The sequence below is a fragment of the Lepisosteus oculatus genome, chromosome 3 (genome assembly GCF_040954835.1).
Source record: "Lepisosteus oculatus isolate fLepOcu1 chromosome 3, fLepOcu1.hap2, whole genome shotgun sequence".
NCBI classification, from domain to species: Eukaryota; Metazoa; Chordata; class Actinopteri; order Semionotiformes; family Lepisosteidae; genus Lepisosteus; species Lepisosteus oculatus.
In genome coordinates this window covers 69,012,664-69,026,450 of record NC_090698.1, presented here as the reverse complement: position 1 = coordinate 69,026,450, position 13,787 = coordinate 69,012,664, and the positions used below count along the sequence as shown (strand labels likewise).

Sequence of the window (13,787 nt, the reverse complement as noted above, 5' to 3'; positions counted from 1 at the left end):
TATGAGATATATTAGAGACCCTTCACAAAATACAGTACTAATGTAAATTACTGCATCTACTGCACTTTAACTCCATCCGCCACCCCCATCCCCCAACACACACTGCTTGGCATCTCCACAGCAGAAAGTTAAATTTTCATATTAACCTCGCTGAACCCTGTTATGTGAATATTGGGTGAATCTTCAAGCCCAGCTTCTTGTGGCAAATGCACCTCTGCTTTTTTCCAGCAGGGGTCATAATGACCACACTGCCACACTTGTCAGACTCACTGTTTTGTGCTTTATACAAGAGGGCCACCCCAGACACTCTACAGCGCTGCCCTGCACTGTGGTCAGGTGCTTGTCCACATACCTAGAGATCTAATACCGAGTGCTTTGTTTCATGCTTATGTGGTTTACTTTTAGTTGTGGTATGCACTTCTATTAGCAAAAATAATCAGACCTATTTAAATAGGGGGGATCATTAATCTGCAATTGCATCGGCTCAGACAAAGGTAGAGTTGTTTGAAAGGAGTGCTTTGAATGAGAGTCGGGGAGAGAACAAAGACAAGAAATACTATTTCAGGGGACCTTTTGTGTCGAGACACACCAGAGCTTTGTACTGCAAAACCCTAGTTAAAAAAGACATGAGACTCCAAATTGAAAACAAAAAAACATTTCTTAGAAATACTGTTATTTGAACAATTTAGTAAAATGCACCAACAGATGAACAACAGTGAATGCATATTTTAGTATACATAGCTACAGTATTAGTGCTTTTTTAGCTGTTTGCTTGCTCATTCGGGTTTTCCTTTATGGTTGACTGCTGTGTTAAATCCCCACACAGCTGTCTGCCACATCTCTCTGCCCCTCTTATGACTACTACCTTCTGCTAAATCCCCAACAGTTAGCATGATTCTATCGTGTAACAGCTCTAAGAAAATGCACTATTAGCCATACAAGTTTATTTAGAATTACTCCCTCACCATACCACAACACCAGATCTGAATGTGCAGGTCATGAACCTTTCACAAGCCATACAACAAAGTTGCCACAAAATCAATATTCCCATTTGTTACTAGTTTTGTGTTTAATAGCTGCTAAATAACTATGAAGCTGTTTTATTTAAATTTTCCAGAACCTTTTACCGGAGAGGAGTAAAACCATTGAAATTGCTTTTCTAATAAGGCATGAAGTTGGCATGAGAAGGAATCCTTAAAGTGACATGAACAATTATCGATGCCGTTATTTGATTTAATCTGCTACTGCAGCCCTAACAGGCTTAAAGTCCTCATGAAATAAAAGATGGAGCAAAGTTCGCTTGTTGTATGCAGCTGATTTCTAATGGACCACAGTCATCCACAGCATAAAGGCTTCATTAGAGAGGCTACAGCGATACAAAGTTACAATTCTTTTTTTAGTTTCATTTCCTGAAACACTAGGGGACAATTTAAACTGCCTTCCTCCTAAATATTTTAAAAAGAGATCAGCTCCCATTTCGCCGAATGCCCGTATAGTGAACAGTGAACACGTTCCAGATGAATTATTACTTACCAATCCCAATAACAAATACGTATGCATCACAAATCTAATCACAGACTGTAAACACTGCTATATGTTCTCTCGGCTTCACTCTCTGGGGGGAAAACCAGTCAGGTCTATTGGAGAAGCGAGTGAAATGATTGTATCCAGTTCTTGAAAACACTGAGCCACTCCCACAGAGCAAGTTTCAGCTTTTTTTCAATGGAGATGAAGGTTAACATTAAAGAACTTAAAAAATGAGTGAATTAAAAAAATCTTGCCTTAATAAGAACCAAAGACGTTTGGCTTCTTCTTACTTTGCAGATGTGCTGTTCCGCAATATATATGTTGGAATATATAACTTGTGATCTACAGTCTGATCTCATATATACAGGATAACAGTATAACAGGATTCTGCTTTGAGATTAAGAGGGCACTCTACCTTTTCAATCAGGAGAATGCAATGGTCTTATTAAACCTCATAGTCACAGGAGTAAATGGTTGAAGACCAGGGTGTAGCATCTGAATATTACCTCAGTGTTTTGGGTCGACATCTGTCTAGGGTATTGGTTCTCAATCTTGGTTTGGGAAGACTGAAATTTCTTCCGTTTTTATTGTGTTCCAGCCATAACTGCAGCATAGCTGATTCCAATTTTCTATCTCAGGTGCATTTTTAGCTTTGACTTTCTCTCTTAAAAAGCTGAAAGGGATTTGTAACAGGTATCCATCCTGTACCAAATGCAGGATTTCAGAACCGCACTCACTCAGGGCAAATGGAAGTCTTCAAAAGGGAAAGAATTGTGCTCATTGTGGGGGTGTTTGGTACAGTGTCATTTCCAACTGTTTCTGTTAATCTTTGTCATAAATTGATCACCTGGTAAAAACTGTTCAGATTGGGCAAAAATCAAACTCCCTATGATCACGTTGAGGATGTTGAGGATGATCTGCATAATGTTCTATATGCAAAGTGAACAACAGAATATCAATTAAAGGCATCAGCTGGTACTGTCATTAAAGAACTAAACTGAAATGAAAACAAGTGGACACTGGGGTTCCTAGGACAAGGACTGGAAATCACTGCAGATCACAGGACTGTCCCATTGTAGCCCTGGTGGTGCAGTTCTCTTTATAGAAGCAGCACCTGAAGAGATGGTAAATGGGAGATGAGTTGGAATGGAATTTTACAGACACATCAGCCGTACAGGAACAGGACTGGACAGTCCAGGCCTTTGTGATACACACATTATTGTGGATGTGTTTCACAATCCAAGTCGCCACAGGTCACACCAGATGCGGAAGACTGAAAGTCAAGTATGGCTGTTTGTGATTGTTTGTGAGGATGAGGGTTAATGGCATCATGAACAGATTTTCAGTGCATTACCAACTTTATTACTTATCATATTTATATTATGTATGATCCCATTTCAATCGGTGCTCTCCTTCTCTCATTCCAAACGTGCTGTGCAAGGCTTGTCAATTAATTGCGCAATTGCTTCCAGTTCAGAGAGAGACAGTATAAAGCCCCTCATGTTACCAGTTAAGCAATGGCCTCTCTGGAGAGACTGTGGAAGACAGCTCAGTGCAATTTAATAATGAAGGTTTGAATTAACTGCTCCAAAGAGCGACTGGTTTAAAAGAAAGTATAAAGTCTTGAAGCTTCTCTCTCATTGTCTTCTCCTCATGCTGACTGCTGGTGGATTATCTGCCCTGTGTGTTTTCTGTTTTAAATTCAGTGTATTTATTTTTCAATGTATGATTTAAAAGCAGCGATGCTGTGATACAAGCATATTAGGTTCGTTTATGTGTAACAAACGATTTTCACCTTTATTTTTAAGTAAATATATTACTTTTACCTGCTTGCTTTCAGTCCCGCAATAAAGCTGTCCAGAAATAATAAAGTTACCAAAGTAATCTATACAAAAATAAAGCAAGGTTATTTGTATAAAGATATAATTATATATTTTATATAATAATATGTATAAATAAACTTTTGTAGTACCCTTTAGATGCCAGATAAGGGTCTAAGGATGAACTTAGCATTCAGGGATTGTTGATGTTACATTTTAGATTTGAGTCGCAAACAGTTTTGACAGATTCCCTGCAAGTTCTAATACAACATAAAAACCACAGTCAACCCATTAAACGTCTTCAGAATCAAAAAGAAAAATTAGAGGGCTCAAGATGAAGCTGTGTACAAATACATTTAAAACGGAGACCAGGAAGCACTTTTTTTACATAAGAGGTTGTGGGAACAGAGTGGCATTGTGGCACACTGGCACAGTGGGGAGTATTGCTGCTTTGTAGCACTGGGACCCTGGGGTGCTGTCTGAGTGAAGATTGTACGTTCTGCCTGTATTCACACGGGACTCCTCCGGGTGCTCTGGTTCCCACTCAAGACATGCTGGTAGGTTACCTGGCTTCTGAAAGAAAGGCAGGCCCTGGCGTGAGTGTGTGTTTGTGTCTGTTTGTGCCCTGCAATGGACTGGCATCCTGTCCAGGGTGTGACCTGCCCTTTGTCCATCACTGTGAGAGGCTCTAGTTCGCCCGCAACCCTGAACGAGATACAGTGATTTGAAAATGGGTGGATGGTTGTAGGGAAAGGGAACAAGCTGCATAATCAAACCATGTTGTTGGTACCCTGGCATCTTTCAAGCAACAGCTGGGTGAGATCCTTTATGGTAGCTACTACAATACTGCTAAGAAGAGCCTCTTCTCATTTCTGAACTTTCCTATGATTTGTTAGATGTTTAGTGACAAGTGTGTCTTCTTGTATCCAAGGACAATAAGTAAAATACAAGCATAAACTGCAGTAGTCTACTAGTGTGCACCTGTAAATCATACTAGTAGTCTACTAGTATGATTTTAAATTTATAGATATTAGCCAAATTAAAATACGGGATAAAAATATTGCTGCACCTACTGTACTGGTACTGTAGGAGAAACACTGCCATTGAGAGCATGTGTGTTCAATTCAGAGATATGTATCTACTGTATGGAGAAATGTTTTTTTTAGGTGTCTTTGTACAGTAATTGTCTAAATTTCATAAAAGACCGAATTTGAGTTTCTTTCTTTTTCCTTTTTCCCTCTCAGCTTCCTTTGACTGCAACCATTTACTGCCAGACGCACCCCCCTTCATCCTAAACTCACTTTTCTCACTTTCAGGTCTGATCCCCATTTCTTCCTCCTCTGCGGAGCTCTCTATCTCTTTCCCTCTTTCCCACTGTATTCTTTTCCTCCTCTGCCACGAAGCTCAGTGTTACTCTTGGCCCATCTCTCTACTGCTCCTTCAGCTTCTAGATCGGACCCGGGCATTCTGCTGCCTCGACCATCTCGACTTGACTGTATACACTGAGCCTCCAAAGAAACATCTTCAGCAGATTTTTTTTCAATATTATCATCAGCATAGGGAGAATAAGTATTTTTTGCAGTTTGCACTCTTACTTTTTAGTGATCAAAAGTGATGCAGGCAAATTCATCTGCTCATTCACATTTGCCAACAACAAGGTCTACAGTAAATGTCACAGGTTAATAGTGTGTGTGAGACCACTGGTGGAAGCTATACAAACTGAGCTTTTAGGACAAATGCGACTGTGTGCTTCTGGCTATAACCAGTGACTTGTGGGAATCAGTCCCAATCCTCTCACAAACCCCAGACAAGCATGTGCACTGCAGACATGCATCTGGGTGGTTTACACAAAATCTGGGTTCATCACTAAAGAAAACCTGGTTCCACTGCTGGTGAATCCACCTAGGTTGACTCTTTCCAGCCACCAATTTCCCGATAGCACAAAAGTCTTGATAAGATAAAGGTGATCCCAGTTCTCTTTCTCGATTGTCACCAGGCTTCAATAGGTTAAATCAGCTCATCACTTGTGCCCAATAAACTCTTTCATTAATGATATGATCTATTGCTCATGCAACTGTCAGTCAGGTATCAGTCATGAGTTCTCAATTAATCAGAACAATGCCAAATCATTTAATCCATATCCAGAATGGGTTATTTAAAAAAAAACATCCATTCACGGCAGAAGTGATAAATGTCTTTGGATGCTCAATATATTAATACATGTTCATCCATTTTTTAATAATTCAATAGAGGCTTCACTCAATACAGGCTTATAGTGAGCCAGACCCTAATAGGAAGACTCTGATACATATAATAATTCTTAAAAACAACAGTTTGGAAAATGTACTCCAAAAGTTTGAAATACCTTCATAGGTGTTTGCACATGAAGCTTACACTTTTTCTAATCTGCAGCTTAGTTAGTAGGAGCTTTCTCAGCGCAGCGACCTCTGTGAGTCCCCAAGAAAGCGAAACGGGTCCTCTCCTAATTGAGAAGGCTTTGAGGAGAAAGCCCAGGCCTGGGGCTGAGGTGATATGGCTTAAGAGGGGAAGAGAGAACTGACAGCTTATCCTTCCTCAGAGCCCTGCTTAGCAGAGAGGTGCCCGTGCTCTCAGGCCTGTCATTGTACCTCTTGGGCCGAATAGGCTTAACCACTCAGGGCTGGGATGACAGCCGTTTACACTCAGGCTTAAGAGGATCTGTCTCAGAGGTGAAGTCAAGGGCATCCCTCCCTGATCCTCAGCTCCCCAAAGGCAAGAAAATCCGAGGCAGATCTCTCCTCCCATCAGCCACGCCATCTGATCACAAGTGACGGTTGGTCTGTTGAGTTGGCTTGCGTTGTGCTTGGTTGCCATTGGGTGTAATATTAGTTGGAGCCAAGACTGCTTCATAAATCCACAGCCAAGATTGGAATATACTGTACGATACTGCCCCCAGCAGTGACAAATAGCTGCATTTACTGCAGCACAGCTTCTGAATCAGAAGCTGTGCAATATCCAGGAGGTTAAGAGACAGAAAAGAGACATATTTTTTTGACATTACAAAATCACTGGGCTCAAGGGCCTCCTCCTGGTTACTTTTCTTATGTTCTTACAACAGCACTAGGGAGATCATGTCCTTGTACGTTTCTTTCTTAGAGCAGCTCAGAGTTTAGTTAAAAAGCAAAGCTGTGCTTCTCGGGTTAAGTTTGAATAAGGAGAGTTAAGCGACAAGACAAGTAACCCTGAGGACAACTTTCCGGAGCTTAATCCACTGTTTTTTTTGTTGTTATTTTTTAAGGCCTACTAGTCAGTCACCAGGAGACATCCCCCCGATTCAGTGCAGGGTGTGGGGTTCATCCTGAGACTCCAGACGGGGGCTCTGGTGAAAACATTACTGAGCAGCTCTGTTCATTAGGGACCTCTTGGAAACACATTGCCAGCCTCTGTTTCCAGGAAACAGCCTAGCTGACGGAGCACAGTGATCCAAATAAAGCAGAGGTCCTCAGGTCTGGTCCTCAAAGGTGTCTTCTAGTTTTTATTCTACCTCAGCACTTAATTAGACAAATGACACCGAGCGGAAAGCATCTGTGAAACCTAATAGACTGCTTTGGGATCAAGACTGAAACAAGGACCAGGGGACATAAGTAGGGAAGCTGAAATTAAGAAATGGCTAAATGAGATTCACAGATATACTGTACTAACTACTAGAAGCCAAATAAGTAAGACTGGCCTTATGGTCTCCTTCCATTTGTAGCTTTTCCTGTGCACTTACTGTGTACTTAACTATTGCCCTTAAGAACAAGAGCTGAGAATGCCTGTTCTGATGTGTCCATGAGATCATCACATCATTATAAAGAGGAAACAGCTCCCCTGTTAGCACCCTCACAAGCAACAGGACAGAGCATCCAGAGAGAGAATACTAGCTACCCCTTTGCCCAGAAAAGGCAGGGAAGACGAATCAAGCTTTTATAGGTTAACCTGTCTGCTAAAAACTGTCCGTCTTCATCAGAAATTCTCTCTGCAATCCTGAAAACATTATTTACTGCAACAAAAGAAGCAGGATGTGAGTTTTGCCTTCCATTCACTGCAGGGTCATTAGGACAGCAGGAGTGCACTGGAAGAAGAGATGCATTAAGAAGACAACTGTCAGCCTCTGCCTCATGCACATTGTGAACTCTGTTAGGATCCTGTTACAGGTGCAAAGACACTTCAATCACTCTTTACTGCTATACACCTCATAGAAAGTGGTTTGGAACACATTTGGTTATGAGGGGGTATATCTCAGCAACCAGTCAGCAGAATAAGGTGAATTTGAGCTAGTGGTTTGAAAACAGAATTGCTAACAATCCTGCAAAATCAGTCAATCACCTGGTTCCAGCTTCTCTGTCGTCCTCTTTTTACATTTGGCCATGCTGCTGTGATACACCACCTCGGAGTTCATTCGAGCCGCTTACTATGAATGTGTCTTATGCCGGTGTATTTTAAAAAAAAAAGAATGCCAGGAAAGAAGAAAAAAGAAAAACCCCAGCCTGAAATAATCTTACAGGTCTTATCTTTTTACCCACCAAAGCATTTACTTTGGTTTGTCGCCCGATCCACAAACACTTTCGAGGAGATGACATTACCGAAAGGCAGGAACATCTGCATGAGCTCGCTGTCCCCGAACTCCTGAGGGAGGTGGTAGATAAACAGGTTACACCCCTCCGGGCCTGGGGCAGGGGGGGGGAGAGGGAATGGGACAACCGGGAGAAGAGTGGGAAGCAGAGATGTGCAGGATGGAGACGGAGAGGGCAAATCGAGGGCAGGAGATGCCAAGGAGCGAGAGGGAGGAACAGGAAAGAGGAGGAATGGAGGGGTAGGGAAGGGAGGTTGCGGGGGAAGAATGAGGAATGATTCAGAATTTGAGTGGGTGAAAAACGACAAGGTCAGGAGGGAGAGAGAGAGGGAAAGGGAAGGAGAGAAACAGGTGAAAGGGAGAAAAGAAAGGAAGAAAGAAGAAACTGAGCAGAAAAAGGAGACTTTGCGAGAAGCAACATCAAACTCCACAATTCAGGAACAGAAAAGAGCTGTGGATTTCAGCGCAGAGGCGTCTCCGGTCACGTTAGAATTTAGGCTGCCATCAATGTATTCTTAGATCTCAGGATTGTTAAAAATGCATTATCCTATTTTTTATTCTACTTGAGATTCCATTCACTTTAATAAATAACTCTTTTGCATTGTCTGGTTACTGTTACGTATGTCACTGTTTTACTCCCTAACTGGTTTGTGGGTGGAACGTGGAGCCAGAGGAAGGGGATTAATAGTTTAGTCCGCTAAGTACACATGGGGGGGCTATGCAGAACAACACCTGATCTTTGCAACACAGAAAAACTTCCCCCTGACCTCTCCTTTCACTGATCAAATTAAAACTTTAGTACAGTATTGTGGGACAAACTTTAAACTCCAATGGCAAAAGAGCTCGGGAAAATCTACAACAATCTAGCACACTAGGTGATATATACTAATAGTTCAGCATGCATCAGTCTGCAAAGGAACAAGTAATAGGTTTAGTCCATGCTGTGTTTTTTCCCTTCCCTTTTCAGCATGATCTATACTAATGCTTAATTTGTTTGAGAATTGAATAACTTACAGATCCTCTCTTTCTTACTTTGGTTTCTTTGACACTCCCAGCCAGATGTATCTAAAACTTAAGAGCCATAAAGGGCAGTTGGTACTGTTTGCTGAATTAAAATGAAAAGCAGCACACGCACTAAACATAGTTTAATTGTTGAATTTCTCCAGAAAAACTTCCACACTGAAGGTATAAATATCAGCCCTAGAATCTTGTGTAAGCTACTAGCTCCTTACAGTCCAACAGGTTTAATCATCCTCTGTACTAGAGCCGAGGACAAGTGTTAGATCCAACTTAATCCTTCTGCACTGGTGTGAAGCTCCTGGTGATCTAAGGAGACAGGTTGCTCTTTGGGAGGGAACTTTGGCTGCACTGTATTAGTTACTACTTCTCTAGAGGCTTCACTGTGTTTTGCGCTTGGCAATGTGCTGCACACATTCTGCATGAGTTCTGTGTCACAGCTGCACACTTGAACATGGCAGGGTGAGAAGTAAGGGCAGGGATGTCTGTGTCTTACCTTCTCTCTGTTGCTGGGGGATGAGGGGAGGAGGCTGGGGGAAGGCTTGGCTGATCTGTCCGTACGCGGCAGGGTAGGCTGCTGAGACACAGACACACAGCACTGCATCACGGCTAGGTACACAGTCACAGGTCACACACACACACACCTCACTGCAACACTGGCACACGCAGGGTCACAGGTCACACACACAGGCCCCACTGCAACACTGGCACACGCAGGGTCACAGGTCACACACACAGGCCCCACTGCAACACTGGCACACACAGGGTCACAGGTCACACACACACTCCTCACTGCAACACTGACACACACAGGGTCACAGGTCACACACACAGGCCCCACTGCAACACTGGAACACGCAGGGTCACAGGTCACACACACTCCTCACTGCAACACTGGAACACACAGGGTCACAGGTCACACACACAGGCCCCACTGCAACACTGGCACACACAGGGTCACAGGCCACACACACAGGCCCCACTGCAACACTGACACACACAGGGTCACAGGTCACACACACAGGCCTCACTGCAACACTGGCACACGCAGGGTCACAGGTCACACACACAGGCCTCACTGCAACACTGGAACACGCAGGGTCACAGGTCACACCCACAGGCCCCACTGCAACACTGACACACACAGGGTCACAGGTCACACACACAGGCCCCACTGCAACACTGGCACACACAGGGTCACAGGTCACACACACACCCCACTGCAACACTGGCACACACAGGGTCACAGGTCACACACACACTCCTCACTGCAACACTGACACACACAGGGTCACAGGTCACACACACAGGCCCCACTGCAACACTGGCACACACAGGGTCACAGGTCACACACACACTCCTCACTGCAACACTGGCACACACAGGGTCACAGGTCACACACACACTCCTCACTGCAACACTGACACACACAGGGTCACAGGTCACACACACAGGCCCCACTGCAACACTGGCACACACAGGGTCACACCTCACACACCTCACTTCAACACTGGTATGCAAGGTACTGTCTGCACAAACTACTCAAATCAAATAAAAAAAGCAGACATAGATAAAGCATCTCAAAACCCCACGGTGGCACTGGATGTATTTTAATCTTCGATCACACATCCCACCCTTTGAAACCCCAACACTGGTCTCCCCCTCTCCTGCGCACCTGCGTACTGCTGGACTCCTGCGTAGGCCTGCTGCAGGGGGTCGGCTGCTGTTGGGCTCTGTGCTGCAAGGAGACAGAGACACAGGGAGAGGGGGCTGAGTCTGGACGGAGGAGTGAACAGGAAGAGAGGCCGCTGCCTTTCCTACGTCTTTGAGGTGTGACTCATCTCCGCGTGTGAACTTTCCCTCGTCTCGGTGATCAAACGCAGCCGGTGGGACGCAGAGGCTCCCCCCGCTCGCTGTTTTTGAATAAGATAGCAAAGCTCTGAGCTAAACCCCGTTTGGAGCTGCACGGCATTGATTTCAGAACAGAGTCCAAGGTCTTTGCTTTGTCCTAGTCTGGACGCACAGTGCCCAGCGCTGTTCTTCAGGAATCAAAGCTGGAGAGCCTGGCAATATTCAAATGAACTCCGCATTTCTTGTCTTTTGCTGCTTTTGTTGTGTCACCTCTGTGACAAGGCTGACTGTGGTAGGAAGGTCTGGGTTCTCTCTTCCAGCTGTGCAAGGAGCAAGAGGTCAGGGTTTTGCTTTAACTAGCCCTAGGGCCTATTCACTGCGCTATATCCTCTGACCTGTCGCCCAGCTGTGTCCTGCATAGCGGCCACTCAGTGATCTTTTTTAAAAAAGATGTCAGTAAACTCTTCAACAAAACACTCCTATAGGTGTTATCTAGTTCAATGACATGTGTCCTGAAGTACTAAAGCACACGACTCAGATTACACCTTCAACAAAAGGGGCTCCCAACTCTGGTCATTGGCACCCACAAACTTGCTTATTTTCACTCCAGCTGAACTCTCAAGTTCCATAATTGAACTTTTAATCGATAGTGCTAACTTGAACCCATCGCTGTTTTTAGTTTCAAAATGTGCTGGATGTTGCCCTTTCACTGCAAGAAGACAACCTGTAAACGTTTCAGTCAAGCAACCAGTTAGTTCAGTTATGGATTTGTTGAGAGGAGCTTTGTAAAGTCAATACATATGTTTTCTGTTGACACTGCAGTATTTCATGAGGTGGACATACACAACTGGTTTGAACTGGAATGGAGGAATGCTGGACACAAGGGCTACTATGTAATTCTACACTGTGTTGTATAGGATCGCCTGCTACGAAACTAAGTAACCAGTTATATTAAAGAAATAGGGCAAATAGGGAAGAAGAAGATGAGCTTGATTCTGCAATGCTGCCAATCTGATCAGCACAGGGTGATAGATAACAGAAAAATATTAAAGTTCTGTTCTAGCTTATCTGCTTTGAGAGAAATACACCGGGCATCTCTGTGTGTTTCGCTCCCATGTGCATGATATACAGATTTCTTTTAACTTCTGAGAGGGATTCCTGACTGTTCTGTATGGGGTAGCAGAAACATTTTCCTAACAGATTTAATTACTTAAGAGCTGGGCTGGAATGAAGACTAGTGTGGGGGTACTCAGGAGCAGGGTTAGGGACCCCTGCCTTAAACCACACCGACATACAGTCTAGCATAATAATTATAATTTAAAAAATCCTACATCCTCTCTCAGACCAGACAAATGCAGTTTCCCATGACGTGTCCATTTGTGATGCTCGAATACAGACCATGAAGCTGGACTGTGTAGGGCTCACAACATTCAGCCAGTTCAAAAACAGCTCCCAGCAAAACGTACCAGTAATGCACCACTACAATGACACACACCAGTACCAAAAACGGTCTAATAGCACAATACAACTGACTACAAACAACTGTTGCACTAAAACACACTGGGAACAAACTGGTTTAGACTATTACCATACTAATACACAGCAGTAACACACTAATACAGACTGGTGTTAACACTGTTATGCGTGCCACACAAATACAGACCGTCGCTACACTAAAACATGCCACTATGAATGTAAAACTAACATCACAGTGATACAGACCACGGCAATCTCCCATTTCCATTGTACAGGTATTTACTGTGCAGTTCTCTGTGTTAATAAACCGTGTATGTTTTTCTATGGTGTGTCACTTTCCGGGAGATGTAGTAGCTCTGGATGTTTTTCTCAAAAATGAAGTCTTAAGGATGGAACATCCAAACACTTAGGCCTTGGATTTCAAAATCATGGCTGCCTTTCCTAACTCTCTGAACAATTCCTCTCAGCTGAGGCTCTCCAGGACCTCAGCTCTTGACTGATTTGCGTGGGGACATACGCGTTTATCATCCTCATGCTCTAAAATACACGAAGGTTAGTCTGTCAGGTTATCTCTGCTTGCACCCCTTGAGGATTAGCCGGTCAGTGTATCACTATAGAGAGATGGGACAAGCTTATTCAGTTCCTCTAGTTTGTCCTTCCTGACTAATGGGAATGCTAAGACTAACGAGGCATGCCTAATGCAGACGCCAGCCACAATCAGCAACTTGACATGACTGAGACTTCGTACAGTGCCTTCTTGAGCATAAGAGGGTTGACGCATAATAGCAAATAGGCAAAGGTGCTCAGCTATTTATGGCCATCTGTATTAAATTCCAAATTCCTTCGAAACGTTGGACAGTACGGTTGTGTACCAGAACATGGTGTGAGTGAAATATGTGCAGAGTTTATTGCCCAGTATAATAGAGATAAACTTATGCTTTGACAGCAGGTTGGTGCCAGTTCTGAGCATGACAGGGCGACTGTTGCACAGACTACAGGTGACATCACCTCCTGTAGGTGTCTTTCAACAGGACCTTCTTTACCTATAGGAATGATCCTAGAGGGAAGCTGACTGACTGCTCCACCCATTCTGACTGTAGGTGTGCCATGAAGACTCTGAGCTGGTGTTGATCGCAGGAGGGAAATGAGAAAAAACAGGAGGTCTGGTCAAAATATCCATGTGATATTTGTTGCGGAACATTAGATCAGAATTTGAAAGGCCCGAGCCTTTCAAGAGGTTGGTTTGTGAACATCATGCTGGCGGCTGCGTGAGCAGAGAGAGACCTGTGCAGTCAGTACCTGTACAGGACTATGCCTGGGGAAGTGAGAGTCGGCAATAGGGAAACAATACAAACTAGTGCAGGGACAGGAACCCTCTGCCCTTCCATTCCATTCCAGTTCTTTGTTCCAGCCAATGACAACTAAGCCATTCTGTGTCAGGTCTGTCATTAGAGCACTGGTTAGATCAAAAACCCGTAATGACATGGATTGGAGGAGCCCAG

At 43.8% G+C, this 13,787-nt stretch overlaps 1 protein-coding gene across 15 annotated transcripts in view; it reads right to left on the bottom strand.

Moving 5' to 3' along the window:
- Positions 1-13,787, bottom strand: part of celf4 (CUGBP, Elav-like family member 4) — a 192,858-nt gene that overhangs the window by 18,000 nt on the left and 161,071 nt on the right. For 6 of the 15 annotated variants that reach the window (XM_069187430.1, XM_069187434.1, XM_069187438.1 and 3 more), the window contains 3 exons: positions 10,634-10,696; positions 9,455-9,535; positions 7,892-8,035 (listed from right to left, as the gene is read on the bottom strand). In XM_069187430.1, the coding sequence (XP_069043531.1) occupies positions 7,892-8,035; positions 9,455-9,535; positions 10,634-10,696 (288 nt within the window). The remainder of the gene's footprint in view (positions 1-7,891; positions 8,036-9,454; positions 9,536-10,633; positions 10,697-13,787) is intronic. The other 9 variants (XM_069187437.1, XM_069187441.1, XM_069187442.1 and 6 more) reach the window with 4 other exon arrangements.